Source organism: Ricinus communis, chromosome 10 (assembly GCF_019578655.1).
Source record: "Ricinus communis isolate WT05 ecotype wild-type chromosome 10, ASM1957865v1, whole genome shotgun sequence".
In the NCBI taxonomy this organism is placed as follows: Eukaryota; Viridiplantae; Streptophyta; class Magnoliopsida; order Malpighiales; family Euphorbiaceae; genus Ricinus; species Ricinus communis.
Genome location: NC_063265.1, coordinates 16442022 through 16461132, shown reverse-complemented (window position 1 = coordinate 16461132; position 19111 = coordinate 16442022). Strand labels below are relative to the sequence as shown.

The 19111-nt window shown below is 32.8% G+C and overlaps 3 protein-coding genes across 4 annotated transcripts; 2 read left to right on the top strand and 1 right to left on the bottom strand.

Annotated features, from left to right (window-relative positions):
• The first annotated feature begins 128 nt into the window (after positions 1–128).
• Positions 129–5283, top strand: LOC8263183 (ABC transporter B family member 29, chloroplastic). Its single transcript, XM_002530280.4, has 10 exons — positions 129–939; positions 1515–1601; positions 1693–1800; positions 2134–2400; positions 2626–2709; positions 3269–3485; positions 3615–3700; positions 4187–4374; positions 4569–4698; positions 4845–5283. Exons 1-10 carry the CDS (start codon positions 304–306, stop codon positions 4992–4994), a joined length of 1953 nt encoding a protein of 650 aa, XP_002530326.2. The 5' UTR covers positions 129–303; the 3' UTR covers positions 4995–5283.
• A 239-nt stretch (positions 5284–5522) lies between these two features.
• Positions 5523–7279, top strand: LOC8263182 (replication protein A 14 kDa subunit B). 2 transcript variants are annotated; one of them, XM_048369953.1, is made up of 4 exons: positions 5523–5559; positions 5731–5841; positions 5974–6240; positions 7040–7279. In XM_048369953.1, exons 3-4 carry the CDS (start codon positions 5979–5981, stop codon positions 7102–7104), a joined length of 327 nt encoding a protein of 108 aa, XP_048225910.1. In that variant the 5' UTR covers positions 5523–5559; positions 5731–5841; positions 5974–5978; the 3' UTR covers positions 7105–7279. The 2 variants fall into 2 exon arrangements, with proteins under 2 accessions (XP_048225910.1, XP_002530325.1); XM_002530279.4 differs by lacking the exon at positions 5523–5559 and having other exon boundaries at positions 5680–5841.
• A 2282-nt stretch (positions 7280–9561) lies between these two features.
• On the bottom strand, positions 9562–16246 carry LOC112536556 (protein CHROMATIN REMODELING 35-like). The gene is made up of 5 exons (XM_048380365.1): positions 14625–16246; positions 13910–14485; positions 12749–13693; positions 12281–12439; positions 9562–11766 (listed from the first exon to the last, which is right to left on the bottom strand). Exons 1-5 carry the CDS (start codon positions 14856–14858, stop codon positions 9985–9987), a joined length of 3696 nt encoding a protein of 1231 aa, XP_048236322.1. The 5' UTR covers positions 14859–16246; the 3' UTR covers positions 9562–9984.
• Positions 16247–19111: the final 2865 nt, after the last annotated feature.

The window sequence follows — 19111 nt, the reverse complement described above, 5'->3', positions numbered from 1 at the left end:
GTCGGTCTGTTCAACAAAAATTATTTAATAATATTAAATAATAATTAATTAATTTTTGAAAAATCCAATAAAAATAATTTAAAAATAAAGAAAAGACCAGCGCGGTGATGACCCAAAAGGAAGGAATTGAAAAGCCCATGGGCTAAAGCATAGAAACCAGCTAACAGCTTCTTGAATCTTGATCAGAGTGTCATAGACGAACAGAGCAGATTAGGAGTTATCTCTGTATCACCATTGCATGAAGAATTGAGCATGCATGGGGAATCAGTTTCTACGCTCTGATCCTTCCCCAAAAACAAAATAATGCCTCTTGTTCAATTCCAACTCAAAGCCCCTTTCCCTCTCAGCAAAACCCTTCCCTTTCCTTCAAATCCCAAAAGATTCTCAAATCCTATTCTGAATTTCCCTTCTAAAACCCTTCTTAAACCCCTTAATTGCACTAAACTTCCCTCTTTTTCCACATGTCAATACCCCAACCAGTCCAAACTACAACAAAAGCAACAAAAACCCAATTCAATATCACATACATTTCAATCTCTCTCCACAATCAAACCTTATGTTCTCTCTCAACAAAAAACCATCCTCCTCGGTTGGCTCTGCAGTGTCATATCAGTCCTCTCGCTGTCCCAAATTGTCCCTAGAATCGGTCAATTCTCTGCGAATATCGGAAAGATTGATGCTTTAAGATTGAGGAACGAGGGGGTTGTGCTTGCTGCTCTTTTTTTAGCGAAGTTAATTGCTACTTTTGGGCAGCATTCACTTTTATGGAAGGCGGCTCTTAATGCGGGTTATGAGATTAGGGTTCATGTTTTTGAAAGGGTTTTGAAGAGGGAATTAGCGTTTTTTGAAGGTGGAAGTGGGGTTTCTAGTGGGGATATAGCATATAGAATTACTGCTCAAGCTGCTGATGTTTCTGATACTCTTTATGCTCTTCTCAATGTGAGTTAATTTCTTTGTGGTAATTGATAAAGTTTGGTTCTTTGGTGGACTAAGATCGTTTTAGGAATACCTTTATGCTCTTGCTTTTTGTATATTGGCCGCTAAAGAGCCCAAAAAAGAAGTTTGAAAATGCATATTGAAAGAGAATTTCTATAACATACCCTCTGGAATGTCTAAAAATGCGATAAATGAGTTCAATTGAATTCTATTTGGTTAATTCTCATGTTTGGAAAGATTATAGTTGCTAGAGTTCAGTTTTCTCAACTTAAGATTAAAAAAGAAAAAAACGAGGCATTTTGAAAGAAGCGAAATCGTGCCATAAATTACATGATTTTGCAAGAGATTAACTGAATTGAGTTCTTACACATCATTTATTCCAAACAAGGCCTAAGAGTTAGGCCCTTTGTGGATTTGTTTATCTGATATGTTTCATATTTTTAGGTAACATGGCAATGACTAAATGGTTATTACAAGCTTTAATTATGGTCTGTGATAGATATTACATGGTTAAAATTTGTACCAATAAAGTGTGAAGATTTTGCTCTATTAATTGATTTATGAGTGTAATGTCACAGACGGTTTTGCCCAGCGCTCTACAGCTGTCAGCTATGGCATCACGAATGTTGGCTATAAGCCCTGTTCTTTCCTTGATCTCAGCCATGGTAAGGAGAAAATTTTCAGCTTAGGTATGTCTTGATCTTATTATATAAATAAATATATTCTTGGGTCTTCAATTTTGTCTGCTTGCTGCAGGTCATACCATGTATGGCTTTTGCTATTGCATGTCTTGGTGAAAGGCTTCGTAAGATATCTAAGAAGGCACATCTCAGCATTGCAACTCTATCAGCCTACCTCAATGAGGTACGTTTTTAAATCCATTTCTTGACTCAAGGTCTTTGGTTGATTGGGCTCTTGGATTGCTTAACTCATTCCCTTTGCTCCATTAAGTTCCTCGTTATAAAATCTTGCTCTTTCTTCTGGTGTGTGTGTGCGCGCATCATTCTTTTGATGTCCTATCACAATTACTGGATGTAAGTTGATATCTTTACTGATGAATGTGCACACTCACACAAATAAGCATCTTTAGTGTATCCACATTTTAACTTTATTATGCATTTCTCGTTACCACCTACTGCTTTTTCATTTTTCATTAGTCTGTACATATCATTCATGTATAATCTTTTTATATTTTAGGTTCTCCCAGCCATTCTTTTTGTGAAAGCAAACAACGGAGAGCTGTGTGAGAGTGCCAGATTTCAAAGGCTTGCTCATGCTGACCTAACCGAGCATTTTAAAAAGAAGAACATGAAAGTGCTCATCCCCCAGATCATACAAATTATTTATTTTGGAGCATTATTTATGCTTTGTTGTGGATCAATGGTTGTTTCATGTGGTTGTTTTGACGGCTGTAGCATGGTTTCTTTTGTTACATCATTGGTTTTCTTGGTTGAGCCAATCCAGGTAATATCATCTGTTGATAAGATCTCTTCAGAAAGGGGATTTATTGGGTTCTTGTACGGCTTATTCAAAACTTTTGGTGTCTAGACATATCATTATATTTCCTTGAATAATATGCCTATAGCTTTTTGGTAATTATTGATAATATGTCATTATGCATCAGCTATTTACATTCTTTTTTCTTTTGTTAATCTTAAGTAATTCGTCTGAATCTGAAGGATTGTGCAGGATGTTGGAAAAGCATACAATGAGTGGAAGCAAGGAGAACCAGCTATTGAAAGGTTGTTTGATTTGACCATGTTAAAATCGAAGGTAAAACAATGCTTTGTTAAACTTTGATGATCATCCTCTGAACTGTTTCTTTTGAAGTCAGTTTCTTGTTCATGTGCTAGTTTGTGAGATTACAAGCCATCGTCCACCTAATTAATTGCATTATTTTGTATCATGTTGAAAATATCTTTCCATGTCAAATAAATTTACTATAGAGAAATTTTAAAAGAATATAACTGCTAGGCATATTCTGACCTTTATGTAAATACTTATCCTTATTGCCATCCTTTCTGTACATTTTATTAGTGCATTGCTTTTTCTGTGCAATAATGATATGCAACTTGAGATATGAATATGTCAAAGAATCTCTCTTGAACTAGAGTGAGCATTCCATGTTTGCCAACAATTTCTTTTCAGGACAAGTGTGATTTATCAGTAAGTGAAATGTAGTTCAGATAGGCATCTCGAAATTTCCAGTAACTGCCAGGGCTTCAAGGTGGAAGATGCACTTTTGTGTAGTTTTGTCGTAGTCAACATATTTCTTTTGTCATGTAATTACTTGTGGTGATGTGATCTCACATTGACTCACTCCTCAATATAGGTGATTGAGAAAACAGAAGCTGTTGATTTGGACCATGTTATTGGAGATGTCAAATTTTGTGATGTCTCATTTAGGTATGGGGACAATTCGTCTCTTGTTTTGAACAGATTGAACCTTCATATTAAAGCTGGGGAGACAATAGCTCTCATCGGGCCATCTGGAGGAGGAAAGACAACCCTTGTTAAATTGCTTCTTCATCTTTATGATCCTTCATCTGGTGAGCCATCAGAATTTGTTACTTTTACTCATTCCTCAGTAAACCTGGCGAATTGATCATTTGCTGTTTTTTCCATGTAATTCTTCTCCCCTTAAAAGGAGGTACCTGTCTGATCCTGCTCGTCAACAGGTTGTATACTTGTGGATAACCAAAATATCAACAACATCCTGTTGGAAAGCTTGAGGAAGCATGTTGGCTTAGTCTCTCAAGATACAGTCAGTAACTTTGAATTTTATTCTCTCAAGATAACATAAGAAAGTGTAGAGCTTTTATGCATGGATTTAAATTCATTGAGCATCAAGATGCCAATTCAAATGAAAAAGAGCTTTTTCCCAAATTGCTATGTTATTCTTTTTATTACTATATTGTTATGGTAGGTGCTTTATTTGGAAAAAGAAATTATGTGTAGGAGTAATAAATTACTTAGTGACTGGATATTCTTTACCAACCAGATACCTGGTTCTGCGAGTGCTCTTAATATCTATAGCCTTTCCAGCAACTTAAGAAGTTTGGAGTCTCGTTTTTCTTTTCTATATGTGTATGTCTATGTGTTTGTGTGTCTATACCATGTGCAACTGAAGCTCTGAGTAGTTAATAGTTGGAAGTTTTTCAGGAAATACTGTGGTTGAATATAGGGATCTGATAATGCTTTGTATTATGTTGAAATTGTTCGTTAAACTGATTGTTTATGTCTGAATCAGACACTTTTTTCAGGAACAATTGCTGAAAATATTGGATATAGGGATCTGATGATGGAAATAGACATGGAGAAGGTTGAAATGGCAGCAAAAACTGCAAATGCTGATGAATTTATTAGAAAGCTTCCAAAAGGGTATAAAACAAATATTGGACCAAGGGGCTCAAGTTTAAGTGGAGGGCAGAAGCAAAGGTCAAACATTCATTCCAAACTCTTGAGTTGTCTTCAGTGTATATGAAATTGAAAGTAGCACAGCTTCTAAAATAAGACGTCTAATTTTCCAACTTCTATTTATTAGATGATCTCTGATTGCTTAACATCGAGTCGACTATACGACTGATGTTGTTGTTGTGATTCCATTTATTTCTGCTTATTTCGTTATGCAGACTAGCTATCGCTAGGGCGCTGTATCAAGATTCTTCTATATTGATTTTAGATGAAGCAACTTCCGCTCTAGATAGCAGGTCTGAGTTATTGGTGAGGCAAGCACTGCAACGCTTAATGGAAAATCATACTGTAAGATTACTGCTTAAGTATTTATATTTTCTTTTCTCTTTTTCTATATATGTATACATATAATGTGTCCTTTTTCTTTTTCTCTTCCTCTTCCTTGATGTAGCTAGCTTATATGTTTATGTTTAACTAGGTTTATATGTGAATAGGTGATAATCATTGCTCACCGGCTGGAAACAGTTTTGATGGCTAAACGAGTATTCTCTTTAGAGAATGGAAAACTTGAAGAGCTGAGTCGCTCGAACCTCTTCAGTACTGCCCATAGTAATTCCCTGTCTGCTACAGGGCTTGTGATATGAGAATCTGTTGGACAGACAGTACAGCTTTTACCATACATAGGCATATACATACTGAACTTCTATTTTCATTTTTTATTTTTCTTACTTTTCACTGTTTTACAGTAACAGAAAGTAGAAACTTTTTTTTTTTGGTAGCCTTTGGAGAAACTCACTGTATGTTTTGTTTATTTTGACATTATCTAAGGCCCCATTTGATTGTAACAGTGGGATTGCAAACTGACATTAATTATGAGAATCGAGCTTCTGATTACCATTTGAAATGATAAATAGAAATCACTTGCCCTGGTCAGAATCTTTTTCTTTTATTGACAGCAAAAGAAAAACAGAAGAAAAAAAACTACATTATGATTTATGATTGAAGTTAAATAAAAATATGAAATACTATTATTACCAATGAGCTAATTGATAATTGCAAACAAATTAATTGAAAGAAAATAAAGAATTTCAACTTAAGAGAAAGTGATAGAATAGAAACCCAAATAAATTTCATTTTGTAAATTTGTCTAAACGGTTTGCAAACGAATCAGCTCAAAGTAAAAAAGATTTATGACTGATTTGTTTTTAGGTAATAATATTATATGATTGTTATTCTTTATTTTATCATATAAATATAATGATGTTTGTTTATCCATATGCTAAATTTCTTAATTTAATCTTCAACTTTTACATTTTATGAACAAATAACTATAACCTAAATATCTTCCCGCGTTCTAATTATTTTCCCGCGTTTTTTCAGGGCTTCCAGATTTCTAAATATAAATACGAAAAGGACATTTTTCTTTAATATTCTCACAGACAATTGCACGATTCTCTCCTTTTTCTCTGATCCATCTTTCTCTACAACCAGGTAAAATTTCAATTCCCTAATCTACTCTCTGTTTACTTACTGAAAATTTGGTTAAAGCTGATTTGGAGTTTTGGCATTATAATTGTATTCTATATGTTTGATAGTATGCTTGAACTAATTTGATTGTACTAGGGTTTATGGATACATCAAAACCTGCCATTTTTGTGAATGGAGCTTTATTACCTATGCACGTCAGAAAGAGAGTCCGTACAGTGATTCAAGTGATTGGATCTGATCGTGGAGCTGTGATTGGAAAGTCAAGTGATGATCATCAGATCGTTGTGAAAGGGACCCCACCCCCTTCTGCTCCTCTTTCAAAGTTTGTTGAGGTTATTGGTATTGCTGATACTGACAAATCTATTCAAGCTGATATTTGGACCAACTTTGGTGACTCTTTTGGTAAATATCTTTTGCTTCCTCCTTGATTTTGTGGGCTTGTATTGCTGAAATGTCTAATGTGTTTATGCAAACTAATTTTTCTACATGTGTAACAGTTAGGCAGTGTTTGGAATGAATTATGTCCAAGAGTCCAGTTCGATTGAGTTCTTACAAGATCATGTCCATTTTGATATGGTTTTGTTGCTCTTCGAGATGCTTTGTTCTAGCAACTATAGACTTTCTAAACATGAGAATTGACTAAATACAATTCAACTGAATTCTTGCATTTTTAGTAATTCCAAACAAGGGGTTGTAGAAGTCTGACAGTGTTGCGGGCAAAAATTAGCACTTAAATTTATAAGTGCCAAAACTTAGCTTTAGCAACAACCAACAACATATTTTCGCTGAAGCAACTTTTTTCTTAGGGGAAAAATAAAAAGAAGTTGATGGTTCTCTTTACTAATTATGTTTCTTGTAATTGCAGCATAGCCTAAATATTTCAGGTTGCACTTTATAGAATTGGCAGTTATTATCTTATCTCACCCAAATATTACTATCAGATAGCAATAATCCCTTTCTCTCTGTTTATATTTAATTTTCAATCTACAAAAATTTGTAATGGGAGTAACTAGCACAATATTTGTGCCACTTAAAAAGAGGGGATCTTGATATGTTGTTGGTGGCCGTGTTTGTTTGTGGGGTTAAAGCTTCTTATTACAAGTTACAACCATGCTTCTCAGTTTTTGGGATATTTGCTTGTGCATTTAGGTTTACATAACCCTTATATGGTTTCTAATGTGATTTCTCATTATGTTGGCAGATACATATTCCTACAACCAGCTTTGTCAGCTTGCAAATGGTGAATATCAGTCCTTGTTCCTTTGAGGTCTATTGGGCTTATTTCCAGTGAATGCTTTTAGGTGTTTCTGGCCATTTTGTAATTAGGTAGTGATGTTTACAAATTCAACCATTATTGTAGTTTTTGTTGGTTTTGAATATTGCTTCAACCAGTGGTTTGGCCTTTTGAGTTAACAATCATCAAAGTTGACTGATTCTTCTATCTCATACTTTTGCACTTGCAACAACTATGGACCTCCTGATTTCTAATTTCTGATAACCTTTATTATTGTTTTCCAATTGAAATTTCCCTCTATTATCATTTAGTGTAAATCTGCCAGTTTGAAAGTTGAACCTTTGCGATATAACATTTGTTCATTAGATAATAGATATCCTTTCATCCTACTGCACTGACCAAAGCTTATGAAATGGCAGAAAGTACCACTGAGGCTATTAAATAATGAAACCAGAAATTTATTCTTGATCTCTATTTCAAATTGTTTCCTAGACTTTTAATCAATGTTAGGTGATCGTAACACAGTATATGATACTCTTGATTCGGGAAATCCATTCTTCCTTGTATAAGGTAGGAGCTCTTAGAAATAGTTTTTCAAAATAGATGATCAAAAGGCTCTTGATTAAATCGATCAAGAATTTCTTCATCTTTTAAGTGAATCAACTGATGGATTGAATTAAATTGGACGTCAATTTAAGAATATTCAAACTTGTTCCAAATTTATTTAAACAATTGTCTATTTTATTCAAATCCATTTTAAATTCAAATAAAAATATCCACATTTTTTCTCTTACGAAATTTATAGTTATTTTGAAAAACAACTTAAAACGCGTACCCACTAGCTAAGCATGTAGATCGATTTCTAACTCCGGAAAGGCCGAATCTTGAAGGCGAAGGTTTGTTTTATTCTTGAAAGCTTAGTATAATAAGATAGTTTTCCAACTTTCCTAACTCCTTCCGGAATGCTTTCTTCACAAGCCAGAAACAGTCTTCCTAAAAGTGTCTAGATTGACTGGAGAGCATGGAGACCGGGGTAAGAATAAACAGAAGTCGACTAACCAATCTCTTTTTTAAAGAGACCAGATGCCAGGAGATGTTTGATTCGTTGGGCGGGAAAGAGGGGCAGACAAGCAAGAAGTTCTTCCATTATGGCTATTCTGAAATATCTAACTACCACCTTATCCATTCATTACCGGAGGCGGAAGCTGTTATTCATAATGCCTTGCCCCTCTTCCTCTAGACGGGAGCTAAACCCTAGGAGAGAGAGATTGAATGACCTGGCAAACAACAGGCAATGGTAGATTACATTTATCAGTGATGGTCTGTCTCAGAACGGGATATGCAAGGGATTCCTTCCAATTAAAATCCGTGTAATATATATAATTATTGAATAAATTTTATAAATATTTAAATAGTAATAAATACCCACCTGTCACATATCTATATGGACATTTATATAATTTAATAGATACTTGCTTATCAAACCCATTTAGAATAATTAAATTTTAATATTATTATCAACAAAAATTAATAAAAATAAAAAAGATTACAAGATCTAAAATAATTAAATCCAAGTATCTAGCATTAAAGATTCAATATAATAATACAATCTAAGTATAGATTAATGTTCCAAATAATAAAAATAAAAAGATGCAATATCTATTTTCAATTTGTGCATCTTCCATCTCCAAATTTAAGAATGCTTATGTATCATCTTTGGAAGAAAGAAAAAAACACAATTAGCATTGTGTGAACACTTTCTCAACTCAAAAACCTAAAAGCTTATGGGGAAAAAAATTGTGAAAGCAATCAGAAAACATTATTGAATTTTAACTGCAAATGTTGCTAGGGTAACTAAATAGTGCAATAAGAAAAAATAAAGCTAGAAAACAATCTATTTTAGCATGTTAGAACTTCAAAATCCTTGTAAGAGTGTTCATTTTTTTGGCAGAAGCAGAAGTAGGTGGATGCAACTTCATTTGTATATATGGAATCACTCGACTAATAGAAAGAGGTTCTGAAACTCCCAAGATCTTGCTTCCTTAGCCAAGTCTTCCACTAAACATAACCCTTGCTCTTTTAACAGCGGGTTCATTAAGATGCATATTTTTTGCCTATAATGTGGCACGATTCGCAGTGTAAGATTAACAACAATTTCTGTTCTGATAGCTTTCCTTTGTTCATTTCCAGGACATTGGCAATAAAAAGAATCAGTCATTCAGAGCCTCGAGTCCCTCCTGCCTTCAGAATTCAAACACTGGATTGCATTCAATTTGTTACATACAATGAAAAGATCAACAAAAACAAGAACTCATCGAGTCCTCCAAGGCCAGCCTCATCTAAAGATGTTTCAAAGCTAGATTCAAATTCTCTAGCATATGCAACCAAAAAAGCAGGCACAAAACCCGAGCCAGAGCAATTAGTTAAATACTACAAATGGAATGTATTCTTCTACTACAGAATCTTAGCTGCAAAGACTAGAGAGCACATCAGAAATTGATAACAGCCAAAATCAAATATTAAACTTTTGTAATAACATTCACCATTCAGTGGAGAAAGATATTAACTTAAGATGAACTTGGCTGACATTACAGCAGAAGAACCCAAATGATCAGCTATACTACAAGCACTACTAACCATCCAAATGGGTTTAAGATTCGGGTTCCACAAAAATAAGTAAGGAAAGTTGGAAAAAGGTCATTTCAACAATTCCTAGTACTTGCCTACTCTGCACATTATGTCCCTATGAAGACAGAAGAAATGATGATTGTACTCTGAAGGTAGCAAGGGAATACTGAGTTACTGATGTCTATTTCAGAGTGCCTCTTTGCCTTCTTTTCCTGGAAATTACCTGAAAATCATAAATTATAAACATCAACGCAAGCAAAATTGAATATTTTATATGATAAAACTTAAGGAATCATTAACCTTTTGTAGAGCACATTCAGATCTTCTCTCAGCCCTGGACTTTCAAAGAACATGTCACCGCATTCATTCACATCAGTAGTTTTTACTTCAAAGTCTTGGTCTCCACAATGTTCATTCCACTCGAACCACATCTTGGAAATCAACTCCTTCCTTGAGCAGGTGAGGTAGTCTTCCTGCTCAGGAGAATCAGCAGCAACCAATCTATACGTATATACTTTCTTCTTTTGGCCTGGCCGGAATGCACGCCCAATTGCTTGACGGGTTACTGATGGGTTAAGATGAACATCCAATATGAGAATACGGGATGCGCCTACCAAAGAAATCCCTTCCCCACATGCTTTGATTGATCCAAAGAAGACTTTAGCACTTGGGGAATCATTAAAGTGTTCCATGCATATCTCTCTTTGCTCAGTGTTCGAGTCACCTGTAATCATAAAAAGTTCCTTTCCAAGACTCCAACCCTTCACTTTTGCTGATAGTCTCTCCAATAGTTTTAGAGGCAAAATATACTGACTGAAAACCATCAGCTTCTCACCAGCAGATTCATATAGTCGGAGTATATTGAGAAAGAACTTTGTTTTCACTCCCTCCCTCACATCCAAATTTCCTAATAGAGCATCTATTGTCCTATCATCAATATTGGAGCCCTTTTCTCTGGTTGCAAAACATACCTGTGAAAAATCTTTAAGCCGTGGGTGCATATACACAGCACTTCCTAATGAAATTCTTTTGAATTTGTCCAACTTCCTTAACTTCTGAACCTCATCTTTCTGTCTGGCACTGAGATTGAGTACAACAGTAAAATCAACAAGCCCTGGAAGTTGATCAAGAAAATCCCCTTTATAGTATTGAAGGACTTTGCTGGTCATCTGACGAAGATCTTGAATCACAGCCTTTTTCCTTTTGAAATCTTCGTCTTTTTGTAGTGTGTACTCTACCGAGTCAAAAAAGGCAGAATCTCCACCATGTTTTAAATGCTTCCTCACTCTTGATATCTGTACCCTGCCCATTATGCGATTAATAATCATTCTCGAAGCTTTTAACTTCAGAAACTGTGGATGAACAAGATTCAAAATATTGAAAACCTCCTTAACATGATTTTGATAAAGGGTGCCAGAAAGTACCACTTTACGAGGGGTTTGAACTTTTGAGAGGGATTGAAGTACATTAGTCTCCTCATTTCGCGGAGTGTGACCTTCATCCAAAATAAGAATAGAAGGGACCTTTAGAAGTATATCTTGACACTCAGCTGCCACCTTGCTGCTGTCACAAACTATAGTGGATAACTGCTTGTAACCCAGAAAAAGGATGCTCCTTTCCTTTACCCATCTTTTTAACACATCTAACTGCTGAGACCGATTCTCTGCTTTTAAAGTGTAAAAATCATGCAGTGGAATGTTCTCCACCTGCCATTTCTCAAACTCTTTCTTCCAAGTAGCCAAGATTCCTTTAGGCAGCACCACCATTGGTCTGGCATTGGGATACTTAGCTAGGAAGCTTTGTATAAAAGTTATGATCATGAATGTCTTCCCAGAACCTGGAGCATGGGCTAAGATGCAACCCCCTGGATTATCACCCACAAGGTTGCTACAAAGAAAATTAAAGCCTTCTACTTGGTGGGGTTTCATTTCCTTTTTATGCCTTGGATGAGCAGCAATTTCAGTCACCATTAGATCAGGAGAGTTAATTCCAACTGGAATTCCACCAATTGGCTCTTTGCCAATAGTATACTTAGGCTCATAAGCATAAGTATGCATATTCCTTTTCTGGAACATTAGAAAAATAAAGCAAATGCAATGATAAGATGTCTGAAAAGAAATGGATATTGCACATTAGATCCCACAACATCTATGCCTGAGCAGATAAATGAAACGATAATCCACAATATTATGCATAAACCATTGTGGCAGATAACTAGACATCTATATTTGAAAATCTTATGTAAAGAAAGAAATTCCAGAAAACTAAGCAATCTCTATCCATGGAATGGCAGCATTTAGTATATAAATAAAGCTGTTTCGGATGAGTGAAATAACCAATTTAAGTATTTCACCTTCTAATTCCTGTAATCAACTACAATGTCCTGTATGTTGTGCAGCTACACAAAAGGATGCTACATCAAAACTAAATATATTTTTTGTAATAAATGAAACCTCGTCTTCTTTCTCCTTGATAAGCAATTTACCATCTTAAATAGTCTACAGTCCAGGTGTAATAATCAACCATACAAATAGCTTTTCCCAAATTAATGTGAAGTAGATTTACAAAAGAATTCCTTACCTTTGCGTATTGGAACTCAAATATGGTATCAATGCTTCTCTGAATAATTCCGCAAATGCGACATACATAGCCAAGATCATCTTTCAAAACAAAAGAATGATCACATGCCTCAGCATCTTCTTCTAGGCATCCATAAGTGGCAGGATCCACAGCAAAGTCCTAACAAAAGCAACTAAATTGAGATAACTATATCAGGAAACATGAGACAGGTGGAAGACTTGACATAGTTAGTTAATGGCCCTCCCATCTATAAAGGGCATTTTCAACTCCCTGCAAAGCAGTATAATCTAGAACTGGAGAAGATGGGCTCCACCAAAGTGTTGTCTATAAACACTTCAACAATCAGTTTAGAATATGATCACATAAAATAGATGAGCTATACAGAAAAGGCACAGATACGATAATCAGACGACTACTAGTCGATTACTATTTCAAATAGTAAAGGCTAACAAAAATACCTTGGAATACTCTAGCAAATTTCATCTCCTTCCAAATATCAGCCAAACCATCATCTTCAACATCAATTTGACGATTATCTTCTTCGATGGCCATAGCATTTTCCATGTCAGTATACATACTGTCATCGACCTTGATACTTAAAGCTTTGACCCTTTTGCCGACTGTATCTTGAATATCATCCTCAGTATCAATTTTGGATAAAACATTATCTTCAACACTGATGTGCTGACTATCTTCTTTTATAGCCATACTAATTTTCATAACAGCGTATGGTCTTTTGTCTACCTGGATATTGCACTTATCAAGTGAACCCTCAACAGTATCCCTTGAAGCTTTGAACTCTTTGCTGTCCATATCTTGAATATCACCCTCAGTATCAATTTTGGCCAAACCATTATCTTTAGCATTGATTTGATGAATATCTTCTTTTATCACCATATGATTTTCCATAGTAGCATACAATACTTGGGTACTGCATTTAGTAGGCGAATTCCCAATAGTGATCCTTGAAGCTTTGTCCCTTTTATTGTCCTTAATTTGTATATCATTTTCAGTTTCATTTTCCACAATAGCATCATCTTCAACACCAATTTGATGATTTTCTTTTTTTATGGCTGCAGTACTTTTCATGCTAGTATATGAATTTACATCTGCAAAGATACTGCATTTACCATGTGAATCTCCAATCACATCACACGGATCTTTGACCTTTTTACTGTTCCTAACTTGAACAATACTTTCCATGCCAGAATGTGGAATTTCATCTACCCGAATATTGCATTCAGCAAGTGAACCCCCAACATCACACTTTGAAGCTTTGACATTTTCATTGTCCTCGACTTGAATATCATTCTCGGTATCAGTATATTCGTTTTTATTTACTTGAAAACAATAATTAGCAGGAGAATGTCTAGCTTCATCCTTTGGATCTTTGACCCCTTGACAATCCGTTGCCTGAATACAGTCAGCAAACTAATCAATCTGCAAAGTGAAAATGGCTACTGCACATGTCAACCTAGTAACCATTCATATCCGGATTCATCTTTGTAGTTCTGTACGTATTTTTTATTTTTCAATGGATTTACATCTTTCATTAATGGGAATTTTTTTATCTTTAGCTGCATAGTTTTCATTTTCCTACAGCACAAAATAATTGAAAAGGAAACTTACAGTTAAATCCTTCACTGGGAGTTTGTGGGCAGGTCCACTCAAGGTGCCATTTTCATATAGATAAGAATGCCTCTGATATCCACTGTCTTCTTCATCTGAATTAATGATTATCACTTGTATATCAGCTGCTGTCACATGACCTTGAGAACGGTCGTTTTCGAAATTGTTAACATCAGTATCAATTGTGACCAAGCCATCATCTTCAATATCATCTTGATGAGAATCTTCTTTTATGACTATATCATTGTCCATGCAAGCATATGAATTTGAATCTACCTGGATTTTACATTTACCCAGCAAATCTACAATCACACTCGCTGAATTTTTGACATTTTCACTATCACCAACTTGGACATCAGTTTTCATGCCAGGATATGGACTTTCATTTGCATGGATATTGCATTCAGCAAGTGAACCCCCAACAAAATCCCTTGAAGCTTTGACCTTTTCAGTGTCTTTAACTTGAGCATCATTCTTGGTATCAGTATTTTTTCTTTTATCTACTAGGAAATCATTATTAGCAGGAGCACTTCTAGTTTCATCCCACGAAGCTCTAACCTCATGACAATCCTTTACCTGAATATAGTCATCACACTAATCAATCAACATTGTGAACATGGTTACTGCAAATTCCAATCTAGTTTACCATTAATCTCTGGATTCATTTTGCTAACTCTCTATTACTACGCACAAAATAATTAAAATGTAAACTTACAGCTGAGACTGTCACTGAAAGTTTGTGGGCAGGTTCACTCGAGGAATTTTTGCTATACATATGAGAAGGCTTCTGATATCCATTGTCTTCTTCATCTGAATCAAGAATTATCACAGGTATATCAGCTGCTATAACATGACTTTGGGGGGGGTCATCTTCCAAATTGATAACGTCACACTGTGGCACACTGGTTGTCTTCTGATTCGCCAGCCTCTTCTTTTCAACGTAATGCATAATTGGAATTGGCAAGTTCAATTTAGAACAAAGTCTTAGTTGATGGAACTTCTGAGCATGAAGAACTTCAATGTCTTCTGTCACACTACCAAACTCATTTCTATCCAGTCCATGCAGAAAATTACATACAGCAGACGTCTCAGATGTTTTCTGTAGCTTGATTCCAAGATGATTATGAGCATTTGCCGAAGAGGCTGTAGTACTATACTCATCTTTGTTAATAAGAATTTTCTTTCTCTTGTGGCGACGGAAATATACCTCTAAGTCCAGTATGAAGATTATGAAGAGACACGAGAGTGTAATCAGATTGGGAACAAACGAAGGCAATTGAACAGTACAATATGCCAGATAATTTAACTGAACACCAGAACTCAAAAGAGAACAAATTTATATATAGATGTAGATATATATGTCACTGAAAGAGTAGAAACAAGATTAGCATGACAAGAAATTTCATAACAACAAAAAATCTGGATTGTGTTGCAACATGACAACAAAATGGTATACCAGAGCAAATTTTGAGAATTTGAATAAAAAAATAAATAAATAATAGAACAAACCATCTATGCACTCTCAAACCATTTCTGGTGCTTTTTACACAGTTGATTTGCTCATAGAAGCGAAATTTAATTGAACTACTGACTTAAAAAATTGAACTTTTGAAGTCATCTTTGTTCTTAACATCTCTTTATAGCATTAGAAAAACTAAATTTTGAAAAACCCAGTCTATTGATTTCCTTAAAATTCAAAATTGATTAATAACATCAACAAAAGCACAAATCTGCCATTCCAATTTGCATTGTAAAACATCTTATTATAATTGATGTTAATAAGCCACAATATGTTAGTATTAGTGCAGCTAAAGACAATAAACATGCATGACCGTGCTTGCCAAATGGTCTGCACATACTTCAACTTGACCAATGCTATGAGTACTTCCACTCTTCATTGTAGAAAGGGGAAAAAAGAAAAAAAGCAATAATTTAAGATGAAAACCCATAAAGTTCATCTTGACCACTCTGAAATAATCCTTAGCCATGACCTTTTTCCTTACTGAACATAACTCTCAAACATAAGGAATAGTTCTATTCTGAAACGCTATTTAAGAAACTAGAGTACCATATTACCTTAACAAATTAAATTAATAGTAAACTCCATTGCCATTTCCCATTAGTGTGACTTTGAAACAGCAATTTATAAAAATAATGAAAGAACAAACATTGATTTTCTATTAATGCTTGAATAACACGAATAAAAAACTTATGTACAATAAAGGATGGAACTTTTTTACACAAAAGGACAAAGGAATGAACATCAGCAAATGAATATATACACAACAACGTATACATATATTTTCCTCCAAGGAAACATCCACTCAACTCAAAAAAACTTTTAACTTTTCAACCAAATTAAGGTTCTTCACCTATAAGGTCAATCTACAGGCTCAAGACAAAAATTCGAATTAAGATAAAAAGTAAATAACCCATCTTTATTTTTCCACACTTGTGTGGCTATCAAATTATTTAAAAATTTAAATGAAAAGAATAAAAATTGAATTTTCTTTAACGTTACATGTCACGAATAAACTATTCCATTAACAACAAAGAATTGAAGCTTTTCAGGTATAAAAGACAAAGGAATGAACACCAGCAAAATGGGTACATAAATAATAACATATACACACATTGAGACACCTAACTCAACCTGAGTCCATACACTTTCAACAAAACGAAGTTATGAGAGACCTGATAATGGCTTATACTATTTCTAACTTATCCAACTATAACAAAATGATCAAGGAAAAAAAAATCTGACGATGGTTCTAAAGTTCTCAACCAAAGAGAAAAATAGATTAAACCTTTAGATGCAACCATTCATTCTTAGTAATGCATCTACCTAACTTGGCGGGAGCTGAACTGCCAGAAGCCATTCCTGGCTCCATGTTCTCTTAGAATGCAGAGGGACAAAAGGTGGACCCTAGAACATGAAGGGGCTACTCCTAAAATAAGTTAAAAATGTAACTTTTTGTTATTTTTTTATTCTCTTTCAAACTTAAAATGGAATAGAACAGAGTTTGTCCTTTAGAAAAAAATAGTTTTATTTTGCTAAAATGACATTCACTTTATAACAAACCCAGCATTATCTATTCAAAAAATTCTAAATTGATTGTCAATATTTTGTCTATATTTGTCATCCTACTTATTTATTTTAGAATTAATAATTTAGGGATAGATTGTTATTCTTTAATGAAAATTCAAGTAATATGTCATATTTGGTTCGACCGATTAATGCAGCTGGTTAGTAGCTAATGGCTGACAAATTAAATCATTTAATAAAATTTTATTAAGAGTTGTTGTTAGTATGTTAAATGACTATTGAGAGTATAATTTACTCGTTAAATATATTTTATTTTATTATATTATATTTAAATATACAAATTAATAAAAATAATCTATAATAATTAAAAATATTATAGTTAATTTTCTTTAGCTCAATTATATTTATTATTTAAAATATTTATAAAGATTATTTTACAAGTAGAAACCTAAATTTAAATCCTATTAATAAAAAATTTTAATTTCAAATACCATGACTATAAATATTATAATTATTTAACTATTAAGAGTAATTTTAAAATAATAATTATTTATAGAATATTAAAATTTAATTATATGAAGTCAATTTAAAGTAAGTTATTATCAATAAATTTTAATAAGAATAATAATGTCCAAATAAATAAATAAAAATCCAATCAACTATCAACTAAAAAAATAAAACACTCTAAAATATAGTTGATACAATCTGCAGCTAATTGGGACTAAATCAACTATCAACTATTGTTTATTAAGTTTTTACTAAACGCTTTAATATAATTATTCAATGAGAAGCAACTATCAGCCATATCAAATATATGAATCAAACACTCTCTCTCTATATATAGTTTTGCTGGTCATGCATACATTATTATTGATAAAAATTATAATACAAAATAATTGAGATTCTCTTCATTCAATTTTGATATGCTATTTTTTCTATCAAAAAATATAGATCACCTCTTTTTATTGTTAGTTTAATAATTAAATGTCTAATATATTTTTCATTAATTAACATAGATACCAATATCTATAATTAAGTTTGATTTTCTTGATTTAGAAGTTGCTTTATTAAATGTGTTTATAAATGTATTGGCAAATTGACTAATATTTAGATTATTATGTAAAGTATTAAAAGTCCACTAAATATGCTTTAGTAAGAAAGTAGTTAACAATAATGATATTAACCGAAAAAAATTGAATTTCTTTATTTTTATGCAAATTGATAATAATCTATCAAAATTGGATAAAAAAGTAAGTTAATAGATAATATAATAATTTTTACATACTTACTACTTTATGAGTATTTATTTTATCGGAAAGTAAGAATTCTTGCGTTATTATATATTTTATAAACTTAATGATAATTTGACCTCAAATAAATATGAAAGTTATATTTATAAAATTGTTAAATATTTATTTATTTATTTTGATTAATGGCCCATTTACAATACTAAGTTCCAAATTCTGTATGTTTATTTTATTTGCTTATATTTTTATTGAAAAATTTATATTATTTATGCAGCATATTTAGTTTTAGTTGAATAATTATTTTTATTTATATTATTAGAATTATACAATTTCACTATTTTAATAAATTATTGAATAAAAATATATAAAATTTCTGAATTAATAAATAAAGAAATATAAAAAAATTATATTTTAATTTAGATCATTTTAAAATATTATTAGTAATATAATTTAAATAATTTTCAATTGTATAATATAATAGTTTTAATAGTAATATAATTACAATTAAATAAAAATAGAAATTTTTATTTTTAAATAAAAAATAGTGAAGAAGAAAAGAATGTAACAATAGATTAATTTTAAATTTTCATCAGAAAACGAATAAAATATTAAACTATAAATAAACATTAAAAAATTTAAATGATATGTTCTTTTACGTTATTTGAGATTCACTAAAAAAAAGTAAAAATTGAATTCTTCTAAAAAGAAAGAGTTTCTTGAATTTAAAATATTTTAAGAATTTATCTACGTAATATGCAACTTAAATCTATAATCTATAATACATGTATAAAGCAGGTCAAGTTTTTCCACGAGGCTTTACTCGGCAATATTTTATAAAGCCACATCATATAAAATTTCAATAAAAATATATATGTGACATTGCTATGGTTATATGATAATTTATTATAA